This window comes from Onthophagus taurus, chromosome 6 (genome assembly GCF_036711975.1).
Source record: "Onthophagus taurus isolate NC chromosome 6, IU_Otau_3.0, whole genome shotgun sequence".
Lineage (NCBI taxonomy): Eukaryota > Metazoa > Arthropoda > Insecta > Coleoptera > Scarabaeidae > Onthophagus > Onthophagus taurus.
Window position 1 is genome coordinate 7,297,829 of NC_091971.1, and position 25,211 is coordinate 7,323,039.

Consider the following 25,211-nt stretch of genomic DNA (forward strand, 5'->3'; position numbering starts at 1 on the left):
ACATAAGGAAATATATATAAATATGTCATCATATTTACTGAGTTATTTGGAACTCCCATAAAATTTATTAAGTGTAGCTATTTTTTGAAACAATTTAAAAGTACTTAAAAAAATATTTGCAAGATTTATAATTAGTAGAATATATTTATTAATCACGGCTGTGGCATTTTTAAAACAAATTGAATTAAGCGAAAAAGATTGAAATAAAAAGGTTTATACAGCTGTTATTAAAAATCGTACCTCAATATTGCATGGGCATTAACTACAATATTTTAAGGAACAACTTAAAAATTAATAAAATTAATTGAATGTAAAAATAGCACTATAAAGTTCCAATTAATTTATATTTAACTTAAAAACCGTCTCACGTACCGCAATAAATTAATATTGAAATTCAACTATATGACCATATTTATTTCTCATTATTTTTTAGATTTTCCATTATTACTCTCCTTATTATCTTTAAAAATCTTCGCTTTCAGATGCTCCTTGTATTTTAATATATCTCCCTGCCATTTGGTAACCGTTCCATTCTCACATATCCAAATTTCCTCAGCCACTTGGCTAATCAATCTAAAATCGTGGCTAACCAACACCATTCCACCATCAAAATCGTTAATAGCTTCAGCTAACGCATCGATCGTTTCCATATCAAGATGATTAGTAGGTTCATCAAGCAACAACAGATGAGGTACTTGCCACGCTAACCACGCAAAAACCACTCTACAACGTTGACCATCAGAAAGCTGTCTTATAGGACAAACTTGCTGACGCCCTGTTAATCCGTATCGCCCGATAATTTTTCGCATTTCTTCGCGTTCTTTTACTTCCGGAAATGATTTTAACATATAATCCAAGGGGGACATATCCAAATCAAGTAATTCATGTAAATGTTGGTGATAACGTGCTATTCGAAGATGAGAATTTTTTCGAATCATTCCTTCAGTTGGAACAAGCTATAATTAAAATTAAAAAAAAAATTATTAAAAAAGATATGATATAAGGTGTTTGAGAAATAGTTAGCAACATCCTATTTTTATTAGATCCATTGTAACTATGGTTCTGAAATATTTTTATGATATACCAGGTGATTTATAACATGTGGAGCAGACCAAAAGGGTAGGTTGGAAAATTTTTGATAATTTTTAGACAACTTTGTACCTACAAGTTTTGTACTTTTTTACATTCGCTGGTTTTGAATGCGCAATGCACACTACATGATTTATGATGGTTCTATTGACAAATGAAAGAAACATAGTAACAGCGAATCCACTAATATGATTCGACATGTGCGCCATTCGTTGCAGGTCTCAGAGTCGACAATACAGTAACTTAAGAAAGAAAACCACACAGCACGATTTATAGTAACTATTGACGAATGAAGGCAACACTCAAGCAACGAATCAGCGAATATGATTCACTAAGTGAGCCATTTGTCTCTGGTAGGCCAAATTGAAGATATTTTCTTTAATAATGTTTTGACCACAACTTAATAATACAAAGATATAGAACGTTTAAGTTGAATTAATGGCCAAGCATTACTACCATACTACAACCATACCATATACGGTATATTACTCTACATTTAAATTCAAACTGCGAATCTTTCGGGGTTATTTAAACAATGCATAATTAACAAAAATAATAAAATCTTTATAATATGGCAGTTATGGCTATTTAAAAATATTCGCAGTAAAATATTTACTTAAAAAACGCTCAAAAACTGGTGTTTGTTGAGAACTGCTGATACCCAAGGACAGTAGAATCTAACAGGACTGCTACATCTATTGTTGTGACAACCTGCCCGCAAACTACGTCACACCATTTTCCACGCCCAGCTGTTGTTATGGTCTATGCGTTTACTGTGTATTTTTAAAGGTTATATCCTAGACATATTCATATTATTTTTGAAGTTTTATGTTTTTAGACGTATTAATGTCTATCATATAAACTCTAAAAACACAGACAGTTACCAGGCGTGACAAATAGTGTGACGTAGAGTGCGGGCAACCAACCCGTAGTGGACTACAAAAATACAATGGATGTAGCAGTCCTGTTAGATTCTACTGTCCTTGGCTGATACCATGTTTTTATTGCTGCCAATCCAGTTGATTTGGTCACTTAGCAGCGGTAATAACGTCACGGTCGGACATGTCATTTAATATTTAATAAACAATGTCATTTAACGACAAAATTAAAACTATTAGAGCTGCTGGAAAAAACGCTGCACACGATCCAAATAAGACCTCTTTATTTTGAACGATTTCCAAATCGACAGATGTCTTCAGAAAAAACTTTTCTTCAGTTAGTCCAGTGGGGAAGAGATACAGGAAATTTGCAACCTAAGAAAGCTCTTAGTGGTGGTACACCAAACAGATATGTAGTGAATGTAGAAAAAGAAATTCTAGATATTGTTGATGCAGATCCAAGTAGTAGTACTCATCAAATTCAGCTGAAAGTTCCCCAGCACTTTGTATGGGGTACATTGAAAAGGAATGATTTATACCCCAACCATTTGCAAAAGGTGCAAGGACTGACTACTGCTGATTATCCTTTGCAGCTGCTATTTTGCAAGTGGATAAATGTTTGTTTTAGAGAATTTGTATTTAAAAAAAAATTATTATCAGACGTTTCATAAATTAACATCTCTACTAATTAACAAAACTACTGAAACAATAAATTCTCTAGTTTTACAGCTCCTTCCAAATGAGGATGGTGTTGACAAGTATTTTAATTGTTCTTTACTGAATATCAACGATTCTCAAAAATGGACGTTAACTTATTTAAAAATTAACGTGCAATATCTGTATAACTATTAGGTTTTTAACAAAACATTATTAAGAAAATCTCTTCAGTGTGACCCCTAGGTACTAGGAGTACCGTTTTAGTCTGCTCTGTATTTTATAAATCATTCTGTATTTTTATTGAACTAAAACTAACACTAAACCTAGAGCTAGAAACATTCGAGTTTAGCCGTCTTAAGAGACGCTCAGCTAAACTTGAATGATTCTAGTTGTGCATATCTAAAAACGGTTACTTTTGGTGGATTTTTGATGGAAAAAAATTAGGGTGTTGCTAACTTTTGTATACAATTACATACATCTCCATATAGTAGTTTTAATAAAGTACTTTTTCCAGCACCATTTGGTCCAACCAAAGCAATTCTTGTATCCAAATCAATACCAAATTCGACATTTTTGTAGATTAAAGGACCGGTATCGCCATATCGAAAACTAACGTTTTGCACCATAATAACAGGGGGAGGGACTTTACCACAACTGGGAAAATAAAAAGTAACCGTTTTATCTGTGATAACTTTCTCAGTTAAACCTCCAGCGACCATTTTAGCTAAAGTTTTTTCTTTTGATTGAGCTTGTCTAGCCAACTTTGCAGAACCATGACCAAATCGAGCAATATAATTCTAAAAGTAACAAAGAATTAGCTTAAATTTTTTTAATTATTATTATTTATTACTTTCATGTGATTAATTTGGTCCTGCTCCCAGTTGTACTGCTTCATTTGATTTTCCAAAAGCTCCAATCTAGTACGAACAAAAGCATCATAATTCCCTGTGTAATACTTCAATCGCTTCTTGTTCACATGAACAATGTTTGTGCACACTCCATTTAAGAAATCTTGAGAGTGAGAAATTATCACTAAAATTCTCTTATAACTAAAAACAAAATTAACTTTAAATTTATTTGCTTTAAATTAAATATTTGAGTTCACTAACTGTTTTAATTCTTCTTCTAACCATACACACGCATCCAAATCTAAATGATTCGTAGGTTCATCAAGGAGCAATAAATGTGGTTTGACATACAAAGCTCTCGCTAAAGCAATCCTCATGCGCCAACCTCCACTAAAATCTTTCGTCTTCTTATTTTGCATTTCCTTGGTGAAACCCAACCCGTGCAAAATATTAGCAGCCCGAGCTTCGGCTGTATCCGCAGAAATTTCATCTAATCGTTCATACACATCCATTAATTGCTCCTGAGACTCGTCGTCTTCACACGCAACAAGTTCCTCAACTAATTTCTCCAAACGAATTCTCTCCTCGTCCACTTCCATGACACATTGTAAAGCAGACTTATCGGAAGCGGGCATCTCGCGAGTGAGATGGAAGATATCTATGTGATTTGGAATTGGAACTTCTCTATTACCTAATACTGCCAAAATCGTAGACTTTCCTTTTATAAAAAAAAATAGATTGTTAATAAATAAAGTAAAAGACAAAAAAGGTTGTTTTTACCACATCCATTAGCTCCCAATAACCCATATCTTCGCCCGCAATTTAATTCCAACAATGCGTCTTGCAACATCTCGGATCCATGAAAAGTAATTGAGAAATTTTCAATTTTTATATCCCTGGATTTAGGATGCACAGCCAACGAACCGGTACAAGCCCTAGCTTCCGCATTTAAACGAGCGTCTGCTTCTAATTTTGCACAGAGAGCTTCTTCGGGACTCAAAGGTGTTCCATTAGCCATAGTTCCATTACTTTTCACCTCATCATCCTTTGGGGCATTAGGAATTTTTTTTCCCTGACGTGCTTTAGCAGCATCCTTTTTACGTTGTTGTTCGCGTTTTTTTGCGTCAGACGGCATGATGAAAACTGTTGAAAGTAAAATATATTGAGTAACCGTGAAATTCCGCAACGTAACAGCATGGTAAAGTTCGTTGAATTTAGTGACATTAACTATTAATTATCAATCAACCGTAAAATGATTTAAATTGGGTTGAAGTGAAACGTGAAATTGTTTAAAGCAAGGTTCGAGTGATACGTTGGAATTTTGCTAATGTTGGTGATTAAAATATGTGGTTATACGTGTATAATCAAATAAATATTTTGTACTCACGTGTGGATATCTGATAGCGGTATTCTTGAAGACTTTTTGACAGGAAATTTTCCCCAGACCGTGATTGCCCTCTACAAACAATTTTTGGTACTACAAGAATTACGATATAAATTTATTTTTTATAAACGATTTAATTTTAATTTTACGAAAAAACTTTGTTAGGCTTAAATTAAATAAGTTTATATTTTAAATCAGGTTATTAATCTTAAATTTTTTGATTTTAATTTGCCATAATAACTGGGATTATTAATTTATCTAAAGTTGGTAACATCTTAGTAACTTATTTAACAGATTCGATGTACGTGTACTTTTCAATAATTAAAGCCCTGAAATTGTATCGAAGTTAAATTATGACCCAAAAAAAGGATGGTTTACTCGCAAGGGTTAATTTTCCATTGTACACGGTACAAATGCTCACAAGTCGACACGTTTTGGTTGGCGGAGGGGGCGGCTCCTCCAAAACGGGGGTTGCAAACGGCTTTGTAAGATTTTCTTTTACAAAAACTATCATACTTAATTATTACGAATTTGATTTAAGGAAGTATTCGAATTATCACATAACGGTGAAAAATTCGTTGCAGAAGAAGTGATTCGTCACGAAACGGGGCGTTGCGTTGTTATGAATTGCGCTACATACAGTGATAGTCGTCATTCGTATTTAGTAGCGGGACAAGAAAGTCATTGTCAGTTATATCGGGTTAAAAGTGAACTAAAGAGCGGTGAAGAAGTAATTGAAACTATTGGTGATGATACAACATTAAGAAATCGAAAAGAAAAGACAATAAAAAAGGAGGAAGTTCCTAATGGGTTAAATAAAAAGTTAACATTCGCTTTTAAGGCAGCTGATAGTATACAAACCGATTATAATAAAGAAGAACCGGTTCAACGGGTTGTTAGAATTTCGAAAAATGGAAAAATTATGGCCACTGGTGGTACAGATGGAATCGTTCGTTTATGGAAATTTCCAAGTTTGGAGAAATATGGGGAATTAAAAGTCCATACGAAAGAAATTGATGATATAGATTTTAGTTTACATGATAATTATGTTGTTACAATTGCTAAAGATGGTCTGGGTATTGTTTGGGATTATATTAAAAAGAAACAAGTTACTGAACTTAAATGGTCTCAGCCAAATGGATCAAAATATTTATATAAGAGGTCAAGGTAAAAATTAAATCAAAACTTATTATAATTTTTTCTTCTCCATCAGGCATAAGGCTCAGCCTGATGGAGTTGGATAAATCTTTTCCTATTCCTCCATCCACTTCCTTTGGTTCCTGGCTAATTCCTTTATATCTGCTTGAGTCTTCCCTCTCTACTTTCTTCCTAGGTTTCCCCACTTTTTCTTATGCTTAGCTTCAAATAGCTTTTTTACTATTGTGTTCTATTCTGTTCTATTCTAATGATGTGGGTGTACCAGTTTAGTTGCTTTCTTTTTATTTTGCTGATTATCTCTTGATCTACTCCCAGTCTTATTTCTTCAATTCTTATCCTATCCCACTTCATCTTTCCTACTATTTTCCACAAAAATTTCATTTCCATTGCTGTGATCTTTCCTTCTTGTTTATCTTGTCAGTATATTGGAACTGCCACCGAGTTGTACACTTTCAATTTTATCTTTTTATCTATCTTCTTCCCAAAAATTGTTCTATTTAGAATATGATATATGTTGTTTGTTTTCCTTATTCTTGCATTTATGTCTAAATCTATCCTAAATGATGATACTTCTTCTATCTTTTGTTCCTTAATATTGTATTTCTTTTGGATTATTTCTTATTTCTACTTCCTTGCCTTTTTATGGTTCTCTGCTATCAGCACTATGTCGTCAACATATAGTAAATTATCTATTTTTACTGTTTGATATTTATTTGTTCTCGTATTTTTTATCACTCTGTCGTTCGTTTGCTTGCTCTGTATGCTATAGATGTGTAAAGTTTTCACAAATTTCAAGTATCTATAAAGTCCTCAATAGCTATGCGACAGATGTCAGATTTATCACTCCATTATAGCCCTGAATCATATTTTAATGCATTCAATTAAACAACATGTATAACATGGAAAACGTATATTCAATAATACATAGGATTTGTGTACATGGGCAATAATACATGTGCACAAGAGAACGAGACAGCAGGCGGCGCCGGCGCAGTTGACTGGCGACCTATAGTTGTGATGCATCAGCAACTGTGTTATGGCGTAATTGAGTTGATACATTGCGCTAACTCACTTAGGTGCGCCAGTAGCAGTGTGTGAGCAAATTTTACTGCGTTACACATGCTTAGTATGCGACTTGTTCATGCTGTCTTTGCTGCAACCCTTGTCTGTTTTCATCTTCATCATTACCTCTCCTAATACTTCCATTGTTATCTCTTCAGTTGCACTATGTCTGTAGTGTCTTCCCTTATCTTATCTTCTCTTTCCTCCTCTATTGTTTGTGTCCGTTTTCCATCCTTGAACTTTTCTGCATAAAAATCGCATAAGTCCAGACTTTCTTTCAACTCTTCCTAACTTTTCTACTTCGCCTCCCTTACCATATTCTTAGCTACATCTCTGTTCGTTCTATAGTTTGCTCTATCCTCTTCCTTATTCGTTCTTATGTATTTCTTCCATGACTCTTTCTTCTTCTTGATTGCCTGTCGGACCTCTTCATTCCACCAGTGTGTTCTCTTTGTTTGATTATTATTCTCCACCTATCCTCCAGTGTTAAATTCTCTGTTTATTCTAGTTTTTGAAATACGTTATTTGTTTTTTCTTGGTATTTTAGTCTTTCTTCGTCTTGCCTTAGTTTATGGATTTTTATTTTCATGTAGGTTTTTATCTCTTCTCTTTCGATTTCTATATTATTAATAGTTGCCATGACTAGTCTGTGGTTGGTTCCCATTTCTGCTTCTGCTTCAGTCTTTACCATGTGGACTCTATTTTGGAGATTCCAGGTGGCATTCCTTAGCATTCCTTTTGTTCTGCCACAAACGTATATTTATCTTGCCTCCTCTTATTCCACATAGTGTTTCCAATCAATAAGTCATTTATTTGACAAAATTCCAACATTTTTTGCCCGTTTCTATACATCACTGCCTCTCCCTGATTCCCATATACTTCTATACTACCTCCCCCTTCTGTATATCATTACCTATTCTCGCATTCCAGTCTCCCATTATAATTACTTCCTCTTCTTGTTCTCTGGATTTATGGATTTTTTTCTTATTATCAAATAATATATTATTTAATTTATTTCTTATGAATAGATTTGGCCCAATTGAAGAAGATAAAGGAAAAAGTGCTTTATATACATTAGCAAACCCCACCGGTCAACCAAAAAAACAAAAATCTTATTTACAACGTTGGTTCCCCCATGAAAACTCATTAAATAAATTTGTTCCGATCGATGAGAGTCTAGCAGCATTAGCAGTGCGAGATGATGGTCGATTTGTAGCTGTTGGAACAATGTTTAGTGGATCAGTCCTGTTATACATAGCATTTAGCTTACAAGTAATAATTAATTCTCCGCAAAAATAATGATTTAATTTTCATTTTTCTTTAAAACAGAAAGTTCTTCATATCCCCGCCGCACATTCCATGTTTGTTACCGGTTTGGAATTCCTCCCGGTTGTTTCGGATCAACACACAATAACCAGCGTGTCTGACGCAGCCGTTGTCTCGATTTCGGTGGATAATCAGTTGTGTATACACAGTTTGCCTTATCGGTCTTCGATACCCACTTGGATAGCTATATCTGTGATAGTAGTGACATTATTCTTTACATTTTTGTTGTGTTCGTATTTGGGTATATGAGTTTATATTCGATTTGTTAAATTTATTAATAAATGTACGTAAAAGCACGTTCAAATCGTTTAAAAATAACTTCTTTCTTTATTTTGCCATTTGTTAATTTAGGTGTACAGTACTTATGGAATTAAAATAAATTTCGAATACGTTTTAAATTTTTATTTAAATCTATTTAATAATATAATGTTTTTTATGATGTTATACATCTATCAGCTGCATGTCCATGATCAACATCTTGTATAAGTGTTCCACCTTTTAAAATATCATTTACAACAGCCCTAGCTAAATAACCCGTTGATATCAACATTGGAACTTCAAACAGCACAGAAATAGATTCTTTTAAATTATGATCCTAAAACAAAATTGATGAAATAAAAAATATTTATAATATTAATCTTTATTACCTTAACATACATATCAGCAGCGGCTTGAATTAATAGCCTTATATCCAAAGGTGCTTTAAACGTCAACTCGGGATTTCGATGTAAAATTGTGGACACAGTCGAAAGTAATTCCACAACGAGTTGGCGATACTCAGGTTGTTGAATATAATTAAGCATCTGTTCAACCAATAAAGCAAAGCTGAGTTCAGATCGTGTCATTTGAGTTATTGTCGGATTTTGAGGAATAACATTCCCCATAACGACTAATCCTTGGGGAGTTCTTTGGATTACATCCCAAACTCGGTTATAAAAAGACCTCGGCACCCTACACAAACAACCCTCCAACTGTCTTCGTTGAAAAGGCGTCAATTTCTCGTTATCGGCCCATTCTTTCAAAGATAACACTTTATATATTAATTGTCTAACTTCGTACGGAGTGTGACTTTCTAATTCTTTAGGAGATCCTTTCATTTTTAAATACAACTTCATCGCCTCTAAAACCCAACCAATCCTAATTTTTAAAATACCTTTAAAGAGTGAGGGATCGGTTGAAATCAATCTTCCACAATACAAAATAATTTCTTGCTGAAGAACTGCTTGGATTACATCGAACGGTTGGATTGTGTTATATAAAACTGATTGTATCTCGGTTGGAGTTAAGGGTTTATGAAGAACGGTTTCTTTTTGTCCAATAACTCCAACAGTGAGTTGTTTTCCGTGTACTAATACGCAAGTTATAAAGGGACTTATCGAATCAACGCTGTGATGTAAAAGACTACTCGTGTAACGAACAGCGGCCCAATGCCGCTTCAAAGCCGCTTGCAAATATAACTTTTTTATGTGAGTTTGAACGGTTAAATCGTTAATTTTAAATTGCGCACCCTCCCTTTGTAAAAGAAATCCGTAGAGTTGACATAAAATGTATAAATTTTCAGTTCTTTTAATTGCTTCTATGATATCGTTGGTTGGGCGATTTTTATAACTCTAAAATTACTCAAATTAAATCGGTTTTAATAAAAAAAAAATAATTTCGATACATTAACATTTTCGAGAATTTCCTGGCAATCAATCACTTTCGGAATATCCGTTAAACTTTGATAACCTATGTAATCATGTTCGAGTTGTTTGAATTGAGTGAATTTTTGTTGGGGTAAATCTAAGACGGTCATAAAATCTAAATGTTCTATAAAAATAATTTAATTAACTTAATTAGTTTAAAAAAATTTAAATCTCACCAACACAAGAACTTGATATCAAATTTTGTAACCGTCCCAACCTCACTTTGATCCCATCGCAATAACCCTTTTTTAACATAGCCAATAAATCCAACATCTTCTTAAATTGAGGATCCCTCATGTGTTCTTCGCGTATTAACAAACAAACTGTGGGTCTTCCCGATAATCTCCAATATTTTCCAACAAATTGAAGTTCGGTTTTAACATCGTCAATTAATAAAGCCATATCTCGGTACAAATAGAACTCGGAAACTTCAAAAATTAAAGGGTAGCATAAAACTGTGCTCCCGCAAACTCGATAAAGCTATAATTTTAGTCGAATTTATTGTTTTATATTGAAATTTTTTTTAATCAATTACTTTGCTAGTTCCTAAACTGCCGATTGGTCTCGCTGGGCGACCTTTTAATTGCAATTTATGATTAACCCCCAAATTTTCGTAAACCTTAACAAGTTGTCTTGATGACCAAATTTGAACTGGTTCGACTTCGTGTGGAGTTTGAGTTTGAATACCGTAAGTAGCCATCATCGCTTGTAATCGCATCGATTCGGCTATAAGAACTATTTGTACCACTAAATCGGTTGCTGTGCCCTACAATAAATTCCAACTAAAAGCCCAATTTATTCCTACACATTACATTTATACAAAATGAAAGAGTAGAGAAGAAAATATTAAGACGAAACCCACTTATGTGTAATTATTAACATTTACAAATAAACAATTATCTTACCGACTAACATAATCAACAAAAGAAGATTACTTAAAAATTACTCATGCATTTCATGCATATAAATAGCACAAAACAAATCAAATACAAAAATAAACATTTGGAAGTAAACAAATGTGCTTAAAACTTACGTACTATAGATGGTTTTGCCTAAAAAAATTATTAGCATATATACAAAATCATAAAATAAAAAAAACTTTCCAAAAATATAATAACATTGCTTACTTGAAAAGCAGAGTATCTTCCCGCTCGTCTGGGGCGGTTATAAGACGGTAAATATCGTTTAATTAAATCTAATTCATTTATATGGAGTAAACCGCCGGTTAAAAGTTGGGATATAATAAACATAGCTTGATTCCAGAGGAAAAGCTCATTAAAATCGCTTGGGTTGCGTTCTGTGCTGTGCGGATTTAATCGTTCTTGGTCTACATTTTCTTGCGGGACGTAATAATACATTGGTATGATTGGATCTAAATAAAAACAAGATTTATGTAGTTTTTTATATAGTCTAAATTTATACAATTTATACCTGAATGTTGATCAACGGCTATGGTAAGTTTTAAAAGCTCCTGATATTTTTTAATCTGATCGGGTAAATTCTTAAAAACCCCATCGATTATCATAAAAATGAAAAAAAGGGGCCATTCGCATTCGATGTGCTCAAAATTGGTGGTTTCTCCTTTACCATAATATCTTTTATTAGAGTCCTCAACAACCGTTTTATATCCATCTCTCACAAATCTTTTAAAACCATAATTTCCCTTTAATTCTTTAACAATATTATGTTTACATTCTTTATACAAAACATCTTCATGCGTAGCAAACGCGGGGAATGAAATTGTTGGTAATAAAGCACTATCCACACTCTAAATAATAATTATTAAAAATTAATTTAAATTAATTAATTAAATCTACTTTTGATGAAGATTCCCTGGGACAAAGTGTCTCAAAAATACTTCTATTTCTATTATGAGCATCAATATCAACATAAACAACACTCCAAGAAGCTCCTTTTTCACCAAAAAGATTACAACCATTGATAGCCTCAAGCGCGGCTTTCGCCATTCCGATCGAACTTGCGTGAATTTCTGGGGTACCATCATTATATTTTGTCCCTCTTTCCCACATTCCAAAATCGGGGGTTCTATAAGCTCTCTCTACGTAATAAACCAAGTTTTGAACAAAAGCTACTTCATCCTAAACACATTAAATAATTTATATACAAAGTATCCCGCGTAAGCGGCAAAGTACATAGATGGCATTAAGACGCCTTTAAGATTCTTTGCATGATTATGATTAATTCTACTATATCTCAACAACTACAACAGATAGCTATATAGGGATATGTACTGAATGAATGATTTGTAGAGAATTAAATTCTCTATCTGATAAGCTAATTAAATATGAGGTGTACCATATCAAATTTTCAACTTTTTTACAATTTGAATGTAGTAAAACAATAGTTATATTTTTGAACATCCTGTATGAGATAGACCGTTGTAGCCAGTGGCGCTCTATTTAAAGATATCCAAGCAGTAATAGTTACAAATTTTAACTTTCTAGCTCAATCAGCTGCTAAGAAATTCTGATTTAAAGGACACAGTGTTAATTGTAAAAAAAGTTTCAAATTAAAATAACTCAAAAACTAAAAGTACTAGGTATCGACATATCTTATCAAAGTCTACATATTTTTGAGTGTAGAATCAGAACACGCAATAAAAACTATATCATTCCATTTAAAATAACATGTTTATTTCGGTATGTCGTTATGAAACACCTGTATCTATAAAAATATCTGTTTATAGTGTGGTAAATTTCCTATAACTTTTGTCTAAGGAAGCTCCTTATTGCCATTTATATATTCAAACCTTAATTTTATCAATATTTACTTGTGTATAAATGATTTGCAACCCAGAACTAATCATTTGAACTAAAAATAATAAATAAATTGATACTGCATCAATTTGTAAGTGGTTATATTGATTATCTGGGTAGATAGGGTCTCCTCTGACTAAATGAAACTTGACATGTAACGAATGAGTATTACATTGGTTCTTTTTGAATAATTCGATTCTCGGGGATTGTCTTATCCAGCATTCTAATATACCCCGCATACATTTCACCGCTGATTGTCCCAATTCATAGGATTTACCACGATCATCATCAATACGCCTTTAAAAAGATCAAAAAAATTGATTTATGTTGATTTTGGAATCATTTTATTACCTATAAGCTTGATATAAACTCCATATAGCTGCTGCGCAATAAACACTTTCTCTAACACTCCCAATTTCTTTATCGGAAGATACAACAGGAAATAATCCAGTGATAGGACTTTGGTATCTTAATAATTGCCGTTTCACTTAAAATTGTAAAATTAAAGTGGTGATGTTTCTTTTGTAGATTATAACTCACCCATTCCATAATAAATATCCAATTGCCTTACAGTATCCTCATAATCGGCAATTTTTAAAAATTGTTCCACCCCAATCCGATCTTCTGCACTGTATCCTTCAGATAACCTATAGATGCAAATTTGAAACAAGAATTTAACAGAAAATATTGATATACCTTGTACTAGACTGCATTTTAAATTAAATAGACTGCATTTACAAGTATTTTTGTGTGTATTATCAATGTCATAAAGGTTAATGCAAGGTTAGAGGTTATGTTAGCTTAGGTTATGTCGTTCAAGGTTTGTAATGTGTGTTGCATACACACCAGGTCTTATCATGATCTTATGATTTTTTATTATATATAAATTATTTATTAGATACACAAAGAAGTCAATAATAATATGTAAGGATGCATTACGTCGATTTAAATAATTATAATCCGTATACTCTGAGTTTTAATGTAAAATCTAAAAAATGTTTACTTTTGAGTTTCTCTACCTTGATTCTCCCCACTCTTTATGGGTTTAAATTTACCGGCATAACCGTCCAAAGACCGTTAATACCGCGCAAACCGAACAAAAACTCACCCCAAAAGGGAAGTTAAAACGTATTTCCTCTTTTATCGTATCTTATTTAATCGTTTGCATTCAAAGTGTCGTGAACCATGTCTTTTCCACGTGCCAAATTGCAACGGTTCAACGAAATTCCTAGTAAATCACGTTTAACTTTCGAATTTATTTATATTTTAATCGTTTATTTTGTTAGCTTGTTCACCATCTCCAGCTGATTACAACCCCATCCAAAAGCAACGTGCGTGGTCCGTTCTTTCTGCATGTTCAGCAACAACAGACCGATTTTCAGACAATGCATCAGTTACATCTAATGGTTCTTCAGTGTTTCGAACGGTATGCAAACTATTATTAAGTTTCTTCAATCAATTCTTTTTATTTTATTTTGATAGCCAAATGTTGTTGAGAGAAAAAAGCCAATATCAATCAAAATGTCCACAAAACTTTTTAACACAACTGATAAAGAAATGTTGGAAGCAAAAATTGTGGAGTGTAGCAATAAAGATGCTTACATAAAAGATTTGGCTGAGCAAATTGAAGAACTAAAAGTACAAATCAGCGATTTACGCCAACAAGAAGATGAGATTGAGTTGGAAAAAACCAAATATGAAAGGAATTTAATGGATGTGAAAGGTAAACAAGAAGAGGAGTTGGAAAAATTAAAACATTCCCATACAGAAATATTAAATTCGTTAAGAATTAAGCTTAGGAAACGTTCGGAGGAGTTTACAAGTTTAAGAGATGAATACAGAAATATAAAACAGGAACAACAAACTACATTGGAGGGTTTATTAAAAGATTTAAATCAAATGGGCGAAGAGTTTAATGTAAAAGCAACAGAAATATATAATGCAGAAATTGTTTCAAGAGAAAATAAGATTAAACAAAAAGAAATTGAAATAGAAAAGATTACAGAAGACATGAAGATTTTAGAGAAAAATAATAACGAAGAAATTAAAAAAATTAAAGAACTACATGCAGCTGAAATTTCAAAAGTAGAAGAGGAAATGTTGCAAATTATAACATCAAGTGAAAAATTATTAGATCAATTAAAAAGTGGACACGAATTAGAACTTAAAGAAATCGAAAAAAAGCATACAACAGAAATTTTGAAGGTTAAAAGAGATCATTCGGATTTAATTAAATCATTAATGGATCAAAAAGTGGCTGATTTACAACAATTAGAGGAGGATTATCAATTAAAAAAAGATCAAATCGAAAAAGAAACCAAACAGCTCATTCAACAAACTGAAACTTTATGGAAAAATACATTAAAAGAGCAAGAAGAAAAATCTAACCTAACTTTTAAAAATCTCCAACAAAAAAGTGAATCAAAAATCATTGAAATTGAATTAGAAAAGAACAAATTAAAACAAGAATTAGCTGATGCAAAATACGAATTAAAGGAATTAAAAGAATTGTGTATAACTGAAGAAAAATTTAAATTATTACAAATCAATTATGAAAAAGAATTGGAGTTTTTAAAATCGAAACGCGTCGATTTAGAAATTCAAATAGAAGCGGTAGAAAATGAATTAGCTCAACTTGTTAACACCTCACGTTCTTATCAAGTTACTTTAGATAAAACACGGGAAACTGTTAAAGCAATTTCAAAGAGATTGTTGAATTCAGATAGAGATGTGGAACTCTTAAAGAAAGAATTGGAGAGTCGGGAACAAATTTGTTTGAATTTGGAGGATGAATGCAATCGTCGTCTGGATGAAATAGAAAATTTAAACAAAATTAACGCCGAATTAGAGGAGAAACAAGAAAGATTTATCGCCATTTCCAACAAAGAAATTGAGGCGATTAAAAAAGATTATGAGTGTAAAGTTAAGAGTTACAAGAATCTTATTGATGAGACTGAGCGAAACAACAAAGAGTTTCTTTCCCACAGAATTAAATGTTTACAAGAAAGTAAAGAGGCTTTTGATTTGCAACAAGTTCTAAATAATGAAGCTCAAAATGGTATTAAAACTGTAAATGAAAAAATAACCAATTTAGAACAAGTTAATATTAATTTAAAGGAAGAAAATGATGAATTAACCTGTGAGTTAAAAGAGAAAAAGGGCGCTGTAAAAGAGCTTTTAGTTGAAAATGAGTCATTAGATGCAAACCTTAACACAAAAATGAAAGAAAACGAAATATTAAAACGAGAATGTTTAACAAATATTAATGAGGATAGTGTCGAAGAATTAAAAAAACAACTTTTTGAGTTACAAGAAGTGTGTGATAATTTACAAAATTATTGCGAATATTATAAATCGAAAGTTGAGGAATACGAAAAAGAAATTCAAGACGCTAAAATTATTGAAAAAAATTATAATGACCAAACAAAAAAATACGAAGACTTACAAAAAAGATTTTATCAATTACAAGACGAACACAACAAACAAAAACAAAAAGTACATAAATATATTTTTATTAAACATTTTGATTCAAATTTAATTTTTTTTTAATTTTTAGATTGAAGAATACGACAATTTAATTGGACCATATAAAGAGCAATTAGAAGCTTTTGAAGATGAAAGAAAGCAGTTAATATCACAAAAAACGGACGCCGAAATGAAAGTGGCTGAAATAAGTACGAAATATGCCGAAATTTTGGGACATCAAAACACAAAGCAAAAGATCAACCACATGGTTGATTTAAAAACGAAAATTCAATGCTTGGAAAAAGTAAGTGACGTTTTACCGCCGTTTTTGTGTTATTGGCTGTATCTGTTTTGTTTCCTTCTTCTCAGGCGAATAAGGATATGGAGGCAAAGGTCCGCAAACAAGCGAAAACCATCGAACAGTTAAAAAGTGACCAAACTAAATATTCCAAAAACAAAGAAAATAATTTAAATTCTCCCTGCGATCGTTATTTAAGCCCATTACGTGATAGAAATTAATACATTTTATTTTTATTCTTATATATTTAACATTTAATTTAACTCAGTATTTTTTTTTTTTTAATTTGTTTTGTGATGTTTTTGAGTATCCAATTTTAAATTGAAAAAATGAACAGATAATAGGATTTTATAAGACTGATGTAATCTAATGTATTGATTTCCATATTATTATTATCATACAATATTGTAATAAAATACTGACTTATAAGTACTATTTAATAAAAAAAATTATTCAAATTAAAACAATTTTTGTGGTTTCTCAAAGTCAACAAGTTTAAAAATTCGCGAAAAATCGATTTCTTAAAGTATTGTTATCATATTTTCAGGATATATAAAGAAAATTATGTATTATATCGTGGTAAAATTAGATTTTGAAAATTTTATTTAAAACATTTTTGAAAAAAATCTATTTCTAACTCAATCGCTTTGAATTTAAGACGATTTATAAAGAACAAAGTCACCTTTTTAATGGTGAAACTCGATTTTGAAAATTACTTTTAGATTTTGAGTTATAACTGTTTTAATTTAAACTCTATTTTGTAATTTATAAGTATTGTCAATTAATTACCAACCTTAAATAAATAAAATCACCAAGCAGAATCATAATTTATGATGAACTTTTCTACTTAATAACTTATAATTTGGATGCTTAAAACGACTTAAATTAAAATATGTTTTCTAAAAAGAATATATGGCAAATTATTTTAAATATATGTATTTACATGATAAAATCTTAAAATACAGGAATGGGTGTGTTTAAAATTTAAATTAAATTTATCAGTACACAAGGTCGCTGACGTCAATAAAACCATTATACTTATCTAATAACTTAGAAAGTTGCAAGTATTTCATGTATTTTACCCGGAATTAAAATCGATTTCTTATTTAATGTCTTTAAGTTTCCAACACTGCAATAAACTCTTGTTTTGTTGTGTCAACAATAAGACAAACATATGTCACTTCCACTTATCATTTTTAATAATTCTCTTTTAAATTAACAACAATAAACGCTGGTGGTGTTCATTCTACGTGAACCGACCAGATGTGACGTACGTAGATTAGATTTCGTGAGTGTTACAACAATGACTCATAGCAAGGTTAAATCGTTGTTTACCGTAGTTGAGCGAAAAAAGTTACAGTCAGTGTAAAGTTTTAACAAAAACATGGGCTCAAGATACCAATATGGTATCCTAATCGAGAACACCGTCCTGGCGGACCTGAAAAATCCTGATTCAATCAATGGTAAGAAGACCGGACTGCTAGGGAAAATTGTAAAAATCGAAAGCATCTTAAAAAACAATTATACCGTTAGGTTGCTTAAAGAAAACGAAACGTGGGAGACTACGACGTATATTTGTCCCCACACTAGTTTGATTTACGTGGACGAGAAGTTATGGCCTTTTTTGGATGCTATTCCCTCACCTCAAGAAAGAGTTAAGTTAGCACAAAACAAAGTTCGCTGTGACAAATTAATGCAGATTACTAGGGATACTCTTGTGGGGTATTCTACAGAACACGATATTCATTTGGGAAAAGTTAAATTTATTGGGTTTGTTAAAGGATTAGGAAAATGTTTTGGAATTCAGTTACATGTAAGTTTTAAATTATAAGAATCAAATTTAGGTTATTAGGTCACTTTCACAAGTTAATCAGTAACCGTGAAGAGTTGTACTTATCAAATTTTATTCTTTTGTGTTAGACAAAGCTTCCTGGAAATAATTGCAATGGAATGTACGCCGGTATCCAATACTTTGTGTGCTTACCCGGCCACGGTAAATTCACAACAATCGAAAAATTAATGCCACAACATTACGAAAATGAAACATCCCCAGTAACCAAGCGCCCCTTAACGGAATACGAAGAAACCGTAGCGAGGAATTTATCCGGGTTCACCGACAGCACACGATCAAAAGAAACGAGAGGTATTTCAGCGAGAAATCCAAATTTTTTCCGCACATCACATTCCATGCAAAACCTAAGTGAAACAAACAACTTTACCATTAATTCAAACAAACAAAATTCATCAAGTATTACTCAAAACAACCAAACCACAACGATTAATTCGTACAACCAAAGTGTTAATTCAAATAACGAATTTGATCAGAATATGTTACTCCAACCGGATAAAACACATTTAATAGACGATAAAACTATGTCTCACATCTCATCTAATCATAAAACCAAATCAGAAATTGATTTGAAAGATGTGATTGCCGGGATTTGGTCTGAAACGACCGAACCGGTTCAACCGCATTATTACTCCGATTTAAAACAATTATGTAAACAGACCGGTGATGCTAAATCGACGTTGAGCGATAAATCTTACGGCTCGTACAATAATACGCTTTCGAAGACGTCGTCATCGGCGAGAAATAAAAGTTTGAACCCGCTTTCACATATTGTTAATGGGAGTAAAACGTTGCCTAAGAAAACTAAGTATAATTTGGATAGGGTTCAGAATAAAGATAATAAAAGTGTTTTTGTGTCAACGAAACATGTTGAAATTTTACCAAGTAAGTAATTTTCGTTTTTTTTTATTGATTAATTAATTTTCTAATTAATTAGATAAATAACTTCCTATTTCTTAATGTGTTTCCAGGAAATTTGAACCATTACCCAAAGTCCTTAAATGCACCATGTAAAACCTTACTTACTTTATAATTTGGTACAAATGAGTTAATTTTAATTTCGTTTAATTTTAACATCATTGTTGTTTATTAATCAAATATGAAAAGCTGTAACTCATCTGGAATATTATGGAAGTTATGAAAATGTGTGGTCAAGATGTAATGTTTTTTTGTAATTGCAAATTTTGGAAAGGGAAGGGGGTAATATGTATTAATAAAGGGCTTGAGAGACGCATGCCTTAACCCAAATGTTTCTAGTTCTAGATTTAATGTTATTTCTAGTGCTAATTCTATATACAGGTATAGTTCTATATATGGGGTACTAAACCATTTGAAAAACAAAAAAATATTTTATACAAAAGTTGTTTGATTCATGTATATTTTTTTTTACCTGTATATTTTATCATATTATGAATACAACTAAATTTGTGTATACAACCGTATATATTACTATTTCACAGCGTTCATAGTTCCTGAGATTTTCAATTATTCTTCCAAAATGTGCCTATTACAGGATCGTTTTGAAAACGATGTAAAAACGAAATTTTTTCCGATTTTGCCTTGAAACTACTTCAGACAATAGTCAAAGCCAGTAGGTAGATGATAGTATTCAAAAATATTAGATACACTATCGTTTAAAAATAGTTGAAAAACCTCAGTTACTTTTGTTGTTTTTCAAATGGCTTTTTTTTAAGTTTTTTAAATGGAACATCCTGTATATTGTATGCTGGTTGAATTGCTCATCAAGTTTCCTTTAATTAATGATAAGTATGTCATATGTCTAACTTTAATAGTTTTCCTGATATTTAGAATTTAAAGTAAAATGTGTAATATCCAATAATAATATCTAAAGATATTAGATACGCTATACAGCATGTATATTGTGTGCTGGTTGAATTGCCCATCAAGTTACCTTTAATTAATGATAAGTATGTCATATGTCTAACTTTAATAGTTTTCCTGATATTTAGAATTTAAAGTAAAATGTGTAATAAAATGTCATTATAGTACTTAAAAAGTGATAGAATGTAATATATTCTGTCCTTTTTTTTGGCACTTTTTTTTTTCTTGATTGTTCGTCTGTCATTTGTAAATCAGTAATATTATATTAAAATACAATTTAAAAAAGAACTTTAATAAATAAATAATCAAAACGTGATAAAAATACAATTAAATGGCAGAACAATAAATCCCTTTTTTTTTTTTATTTTAGTTACTAAATTATTTGAAGGAAATCCAGCAACAAACTATAAACAATTACTAAACGTTGCTCAACAAGTAGATATTAATTTAATTAAGTATAAAAGATCTTGAGGTATCTCTTAACATGTGTATCTTATTTTCTCTAAAGTCGTAAATTATATGGCAGAACAATTGCATATTTTATTACTTACATCTTTTTAAATCTTATAAAGTACCAAGTCGCATTAAAATCTGGTATATGGCATCAAAATTATTTTACATTATAAAATATTAATCAAATAATAAAAGGAAGAACAAAAAAAATTGATAAAAATAGACAGAATATAATATTAAGTACAATAACTCATATTTTATTACACATTATTCTTTAAATTCTAAATATCAGGAAAACTACTAAAGTTAGATATATGACATACTTATTATTAATTAAAGGTAACTTGATGGGCAATTCAACCCGCACACAATATACAGGCCGTTCCATTTAAAAAACTTATCAAAAAGCGATTTGAAAAACATCAAAAGTAACTAAGCTTTATGAACACGCTGTATAGCGTATCTAATATCTTTGGATACTATCATTTATCTACTGGCTTTGACTATTATCTGACATAGTTTCAAGGCAAAATTGGAAAAAAAATCGTTTTTAAAAAGATCCTGCAATGGACACAATTTGGAAAAACTCCCTGTTAATTTTGCCAACTTTACAACAATTTGGCAGGTATTATAGAAAAAAATGAACTATATGTCACAATGACGTTTGAGCTTTCGTTATTCAAAAAGAAAAGGTGCATAAAAAATGTTGTGGGTGTTTATTTGCCATTTATTTACCTAGAAAAGGTGTTTTATTCTATTTACTTACTTTGTAGCACCAACAGAAACCCTAAAAAATTTACATTGACAAGTATTATAAAAAAAACTATATGTCAAGTGATATATTATTAGGATCGTTGAGAAACCCCCTTTGTTACAAAGTCATGGCCAACTATGGTTTCCATTAGAAAAATTAAGTTTGTGTCATAACTCAAAAATTATTGCTTAAATAAGAAAAATAGTTAGACTGTTTTATTAAAGATATAATAACCTACAAATTTCTCCTTTACACATTTTTCCTAAAATTAATAATAACGGAGCCATAGGTATCGAACGATATAACAAAAAAAAACTGTTTATTCGAGATATCTAGTTAGCCATGAATTTCATGGAAAAAACAAAAAGTTTCTATCTCCGCTAGTTTTCAAGATCTCCATACTAAACATGGAAAAAACTCACTCTGTGTAATAATCATAACAATTAATCTTCTATATATAGAATGATTCCCAACATATACGTATAAACTTGAAAAATGATGAAAAAAATGGTAATAAAAGTTTTTTAGTTTCCCAGATATCCGATATAATCGGCGACATCTAGACAATGTGTTTTCTGGAAAATGGATAGGTCGAGGTGGTCCAATAGCTTGGCCACCATGATCGCCCAGCCTCAATCCTTCTATGTATTCTTGATTTGATAGCAAATATCACCGATATCTATGAAACAGAAAATCTTTTACAACGCCTTTTAGTAATCATTCGTCATAGTGGTATAAATCCTGAAGTTTAAGCATATAGGTTGAAAATCATCCTCTGTATAGTTTAACTCCAAATTTTTTGACGTATTTACAATTCATTGACGGGATATGTATTCATTTCTGCTTCTAATTTCTTTATTTTATCAGTTGCCAAAAAAGTGTTTGAATTAATTAAATTTTATTTAATTAATAATCTAATTATAATAAAACATTTTTTGCTTTAAATTTAATATTAGTTATTTTATTAGGTTTCACACAAACCTAAAGTTATACTTAGAACATTTTTGCTGCTACTGGTCAAGACTCTCATAGCTGACCAAAAATATCTCTCAGTATACGTGCGATGGTCGCAAGCTATCGAAGCGAACTTTTTCTCTCTAGCAACCTATTTTTAATCACTTCGTTATTAAGAATGTATGTTTTCGTGGTGTCGCGGAACTTTCTTGAAACGCGAATTTTGTAACCATACTTTCCGACCGATAACTAAAAATATCCACTTGAAAAATTCCTTTCGTTTTCCACGCAACATGAAACCCAAAAACAAAAATTTGAAATTAAAAATTAATAAAAAATCGAATAGTTACGACATGAACAATGAACCTATTTATTGTAATGTGCGCGATATGGATTTATTTAGAGTACCGTTGTTTGTCTTAGAATTAACCCAAAAAGAAGATAACACCACTTCGAGGCAAGTTCACCCGTCCACGTCAAACGTAAACAACATCCCGGTTTATTACGACCCCGAACCAGGAACAACAAACGATTTATCCGTCGGAAGTTTAGTTGAAGTTACTAACGATGTTTCCGAAGAACCACTTTACGGTGTTATTCGATGGATGGGAGTCGAAGGGAAAAGTAAATACGTCCTTGTCGGCGTTGAACTTGAAGAGGAACAATCGCATTTACCTTTAACATTAACCGATGGAGTTCATAATGGGTTAAGATTCTTCCAATGTGGGAATAATAGGGCTTTATTTGTACCTTTAAGTCAATGCCAAAAGGATTCGAGGTTTTCTGATGGCGCAACACCCAGCCTTGTTCATAGTGTTAGAGAAGAAAAAACTTTTGGGAAGGTAATCTAATTATTATTAAATATAGATAATATAATAAAATTATTTTATTTTTTAGGAATGCCCAATTGTTCAAGGATGTTTAGCCCCATTAATAATGCCTACAGAAGAAGATGTAGAAGCCGTTTGTGGTAAATTTCGTGGAATACAAGGACATCACAATTCTTGTTATTTAGATGCAACTCTTTTCGCGATGTTTACTTATACCAGTGTTTTTGATAGTTTACTTTATCGGCCCAAAGGTCCCAATGATATTTCGCATTATGAAGAAGTAAATTTATTTTTTTTTTTATTATGATTATATTATAATTTATTAATTTTTTTAGGTCCAAAGAGTATTAAGAGAAGAAATAGTAAACCCCTTAAGAAAAGATTTATTCGTTCGAGCCGATAGAGTGATGAATTTAAGAAAATTATTGGATCGATTGAGTTCAGTGTCGGGTTTAACGAATGAAGAAAAAGACCCAGAAGAGTTTTTAAATTCTCTATTGGCGCAAATTTTAAAAGCCGAACCGTTTTTGAAGTTAAATTCGGGACAAGAAGCTTATTACTACCAATTATTCGTCGAAAAAGACGACGAACTCGAATTACCCACTGTTCAGCAATTATTCGAACAGAGCTTTTTAACTAGTGATATAAAATTAAAAGAAGTCCCTTCTTGTTTGATCATCCAAATGCCGAGATTCGGCAAAAATTATAAAGTTTACCCAAGAATACTCCCATCACAATTATTAGACGTTACCGATATAATAGAGAATTCCCCGCGGCAATGTACAGTTTGTGGTTGTTTGGCCGTTTGGGAATGTCGACAATGTCTCGGGGAATGCGGAGTTGGTTTAGAAAGCACCGCATTTTGTAATCCGTGTTTAGAAACGGCTCACACTCATAATCGAAGATCTGGACACCACCCAAAACCTTTAAATGTTTGCCAGGATTTTAAGATAATGGCGGAACATTGCCCCCCACCCAGACTTTACATGGAATTATTCGCTGTAGTCTGTATTGAAACATCACATTACGTAGCGTTCGTTAAATGCGGGGTGGGTCACGAAGCACCTTGGTGCTTTTTCGACTCAATGGCAGATAGGAAAGGTGAAAGAAACGGTTATAACATTCCAGAAATGGTCCCATGCCCGGATATATCTAAATGGCTTTCAGACGAACAAACCTGTAGATTATTACACGAAAATAATCCCCACGATCGATTATTACCCGAACACGCGCGTAGATTATTATGCGATGCTTATATTTGTATGTATCAAAGCCCTGATGTTATGATGTACAGATAACTGGCGCGATCCAAATTAAGAAACGAATTATTTAAAAAAAAAATAATTAATTATCTAATTCATTAATAAAATAAAAGCCTTCACCCTAAGGTTAATAAGAAACTAATTGACTGACCGTTCGGAGATTACTATTTATTCACTGAGAGTATCGCTTTGTTATATAGTCTGTAGAAATGTATTAAGTGGTCGTTTCTTGCGTCTTATAACCTGTTATCATAATGAGGAGTTTTATTTGTACAATTAAAAAATAAATATTTGCACCTGAAAATATACTGAGTAATAAAAGTTTGAATTGCGAATTTTGCGTTTTAATAAGACATAATAATGGGGTCATACACACTTATTAAATTTAGAGAAAATTTTTACGTACAACGATATATGCAAGTTTGTGTATGAACACAAAGTAAACGAAATATTTTGATAAATTTTATATTTTGCGTAATTTGAAGCAAGTATTCAAACGAAATAATTTCGCAGCTTTTCTGTGACGTAGAAGTGTACAGTCTGAAACAAGTTAAATTGTCCATTAGAAAAGCGCAAATGGGTATATAAATTTAAAAGAAATTTTTTAACAATGATTTTGTTCGTAAATATTCAAAAAAAA

General features: G+C 31.7%; 5 protein-coding genes across 10 annotated transcripts; 3 read left to right on the top strand and 2 right to left on the bottom strand.

Moving 5' to 3' along the window:
• Positions 1-28: 28 nt before the first annotated feature.
• On the bottom strand, positions 29-4,947 carry LOC111427692 (ATP-binding cassette sub-family F member 2). The gene is made up of 6 exons (XM_023062929.2): positions 4,860-4,947; positions 4,253-4,615; positions 3,734-4,190; positions 3,475-3,673; positions 3,101-3,421; positions 29-956 (listed from the first exon to the last, which is right to left on the bottom strand). The coding sequence occupies exons 2-6, from the start codon at positions 4,605-4,607 to the stop codon at positions 423-425; spliced, it is 1,866 nt and encodes a 621-aa protein (XP_022918697.1). The 5' UTR covers positions 4,608-4,615; positions 4,860-4,947; the 3' UTR covers positions 29-422.
• Positions 4,624-8,791, top strand: LOC111427693 (guanine nucleotide-exchange factor SEC12). The gene is made up of 5 exons (XM_023062930.2): positions 4,624-4,946; positions 5,151-5,341; positions 5,398-6,023; positions 8,105-8,348; positions 8,406-8,791. Exons 2-5 carry the CDS (start codon positions 5,210-5,212, stop codon positions 8,649-8,651), a joined length of 1,248 nt encoding a protein of 415 aa, XP_022918698.1. The 5' UTR covers positions 4,624-4,946; positions 5,151-5,209; the 3' UTR covers positions 8,652-8,791.
• LOC111427688 (probable phosphorylase b kinase regulatory subunit beta) lies at positions 8,790-17,786 on the bottom strand. Of its 5 annotated transcripts, none has more exons than XM_023062922.2 (13): positions 17,710-17,786; positions 13,405-13,511; positions 13,216-13,351; positions 12,879-13,161; positions 11,905-12,186; positions 11,519-11,855; positions 11,215-11,459; positions 11,125-11,139; positions 10,623-10,853; positions 10,264-10,567; positions 10,066-10,211; positions 9,050-10,012; positions 8,790-8,997 (listed from the first exon to the last, which is right to left on the bottom strand). In XM_023062922.2, exons 2-13 carry the CDS (start codon positions 13,406-13,408, stop codon positions 8,836-8,838), a joined length of 3,108 nt encoding a protein of 1,035 aa, XP_022918690.1. In that variant the 5' UTR covers positions 13,409-13,511; positions 17,710-17,786; the 3' UTR covers positions 8,790-8,835. The 5 variants fall into 5 exon arrangements, with proteins under 5 accessions (XP_022918690.1, XP_022918688.1, XP_022918689.1 ...); XM_023062920.2 differs by lacking the exon at positions 17,710-17,786 and adding an exon at positions 13,561-13,751; XM_023062921.2 differs by lacking the exons at positions 11,125-11,139; positions 17,710-17,786 and adding an exon at positions 13,561-13,750.
• On the top strand, positions 13,902-17,454 carry LOC111427691 (hyaluronan mediated motility receptor-like). The gene is made up of 5 exons (XM_023062928.2): positions 13,902-14,095; positions 14,151-14,290; positions 14,347-16,359; positions 16,421-16,633; positions 16,699-17,454. The coding sequence occupies exons 1-5, from the start codon at positions 14,050-14,052 to the stop codon at positions 16,846-16,848; spliced, it is 2,562 nt and encodes an 853-aa protein (XP_022918696.2). The 5' UTR covers positions 13,902-14,049; the 3' UTR covers positions 16,849-17,454.
• A 36-nt stretch (positions 17,787-17,822) lies between the features above and the next one.
• On the top strand, positions 17,823-24,906 carry LOC111427690 (ubiquitin carboxyl-terminal hydrolase CYLD). 2 transcript variants are annotated; one of them, XM_023062926.2, is made up of 6 exons: positions 17,823-17,915; positions 17,968-18,440; positions 18,548-19,361; positions 22,903-23,321; positions 23,377-23,589; positions 23,645-24,906. In XM_023062926.2, exons 2-6 carry the CDS (start codon positions 18,012-18,014, stop codon positions 24,605-24,607), a joined length of 2,838 nt encoding a protein of 945 aa, XP_022918694.1. In that variant the 5' UTR covers positions 17,823-17,915; positions 17,968-18,011; the 3' UTR covers positions 24,608-24,906. The 2 variants fall into 2 exon arrangements, with proteins under 2 accessions (XP_022918694.1, XP_022918695.1); XM_023062927.2 differs by lacking the exon at positions 17,823-17,915 and having other exon boundaries at positions 17,968-18,090; positions 18,161-18,440.
• Positions 24,907-25,211: the final 305 nt, after the last annotated feature.

Excerpts from the sequence above, each read along its gene's own strand:
- LOC111427692 (XM_023062929.2), bottom strand. The coding sequence starts at position 4,607 with ATGCCGTCTGACGCAAAAAAACGCGAACAACAACGTAAAAAGGATGCT. Across the intron at positions 3,674-3,733 it reads TTAGAAGAAGAATTAAAACA|TTATAAGAGAATTTTAGTGA; the intron begins GTTAGTGAACTC and ends TTTTGTTTTTAG. Across the intron at positions 3,422-3,474 it reads ACCAAATTAATCACATGAAA|AATTATATTGCTCGATTTGG; the intron begins GTAATAAATAAT and ends TGTTACTTTTAG.
- LOC111427688 (XM_023062920.2), bottom strand. Across the intron at positions 11,856-11,904 it reads CCAGGGAATCTTCATCAAAA|AGTGTGGATAGTGCTTTATT; the intron begins GTAGATTTAATT and ends ATTATTATTTAG. Across the intron at positions 11,460-11,518 it reads AGCCGTTGATCAACATTCAG|ATCCAATCATACCAATGTAT; the intron begins GTATAAATTGTA and ends GTTTTTATTTAG.
- LOC111427691 (XM_023062928.2), top strand. The coding sequence starts at position 14,050 with ATGTCTTTTCCACGTGCCAAATTGCAACGGTTCAACGAAATTCCTA. Across the intron at positions 14,291-14,346 it reads GTTCTTCAGTGTTTCGAACG|CCAAATGTTGTTGAGAGAAA; the intron begins GTATGCAAACTA and ends TTATTTTGATAG. Across the intron at positions 16,634-16,698 it reads AAATTCAATGCTTGGAAAAA|GCGAATAAGGATATGGAGGC; the intron begins GTAAGTGACGTT and ends CCTTCTTCTCAG.
- LOC111427693 (XM_023062930.2), top strand. The coding sequence starts at position 5,210 with ATGACCCAAAAAAAGGATGGTTTACTCGCAAGGGTTAATTTTCCATTG. Across the intron at positions 5,342-5,397 it reads CGGGGGTTGCAAACGGCTTT|GAAGTATTCGAATTATCACA; the intron begins GTAAGATTTTCT and ends ATTTGATTTAAG. Across the intron at positions 8,349-8,405 it reads ACATAGCATTTAGCTTACAA|AAAGTTCTTCATATCCCCGC; the intron begins GTAATAATTAAT and ends TCTTTAAAACAG.
- LOC111427690 (XM_023062926.2), top strand. The coding sequence starts at position 18,012 with ATGGGCTCAAGATACCAATATGGTATCCTAATCGAGAACACCGTCCTG. Across the intron at positions 18,441-18,547 it reads GTTTTGGAATTCAGTTACAT|ACAAAGCTTCCTGGAAATAA; the intron begins GTAAGTTTTAAA and ends CTTTTGTGTTAG. Across the intron at positions 19,362-22,902 it reads ACATGTTGAAATTTTACCAA|AATTAACCCAAAAAGAAGAT; the intron begins GTAAGTAATTTT and ends TGTTTGTCTTAG.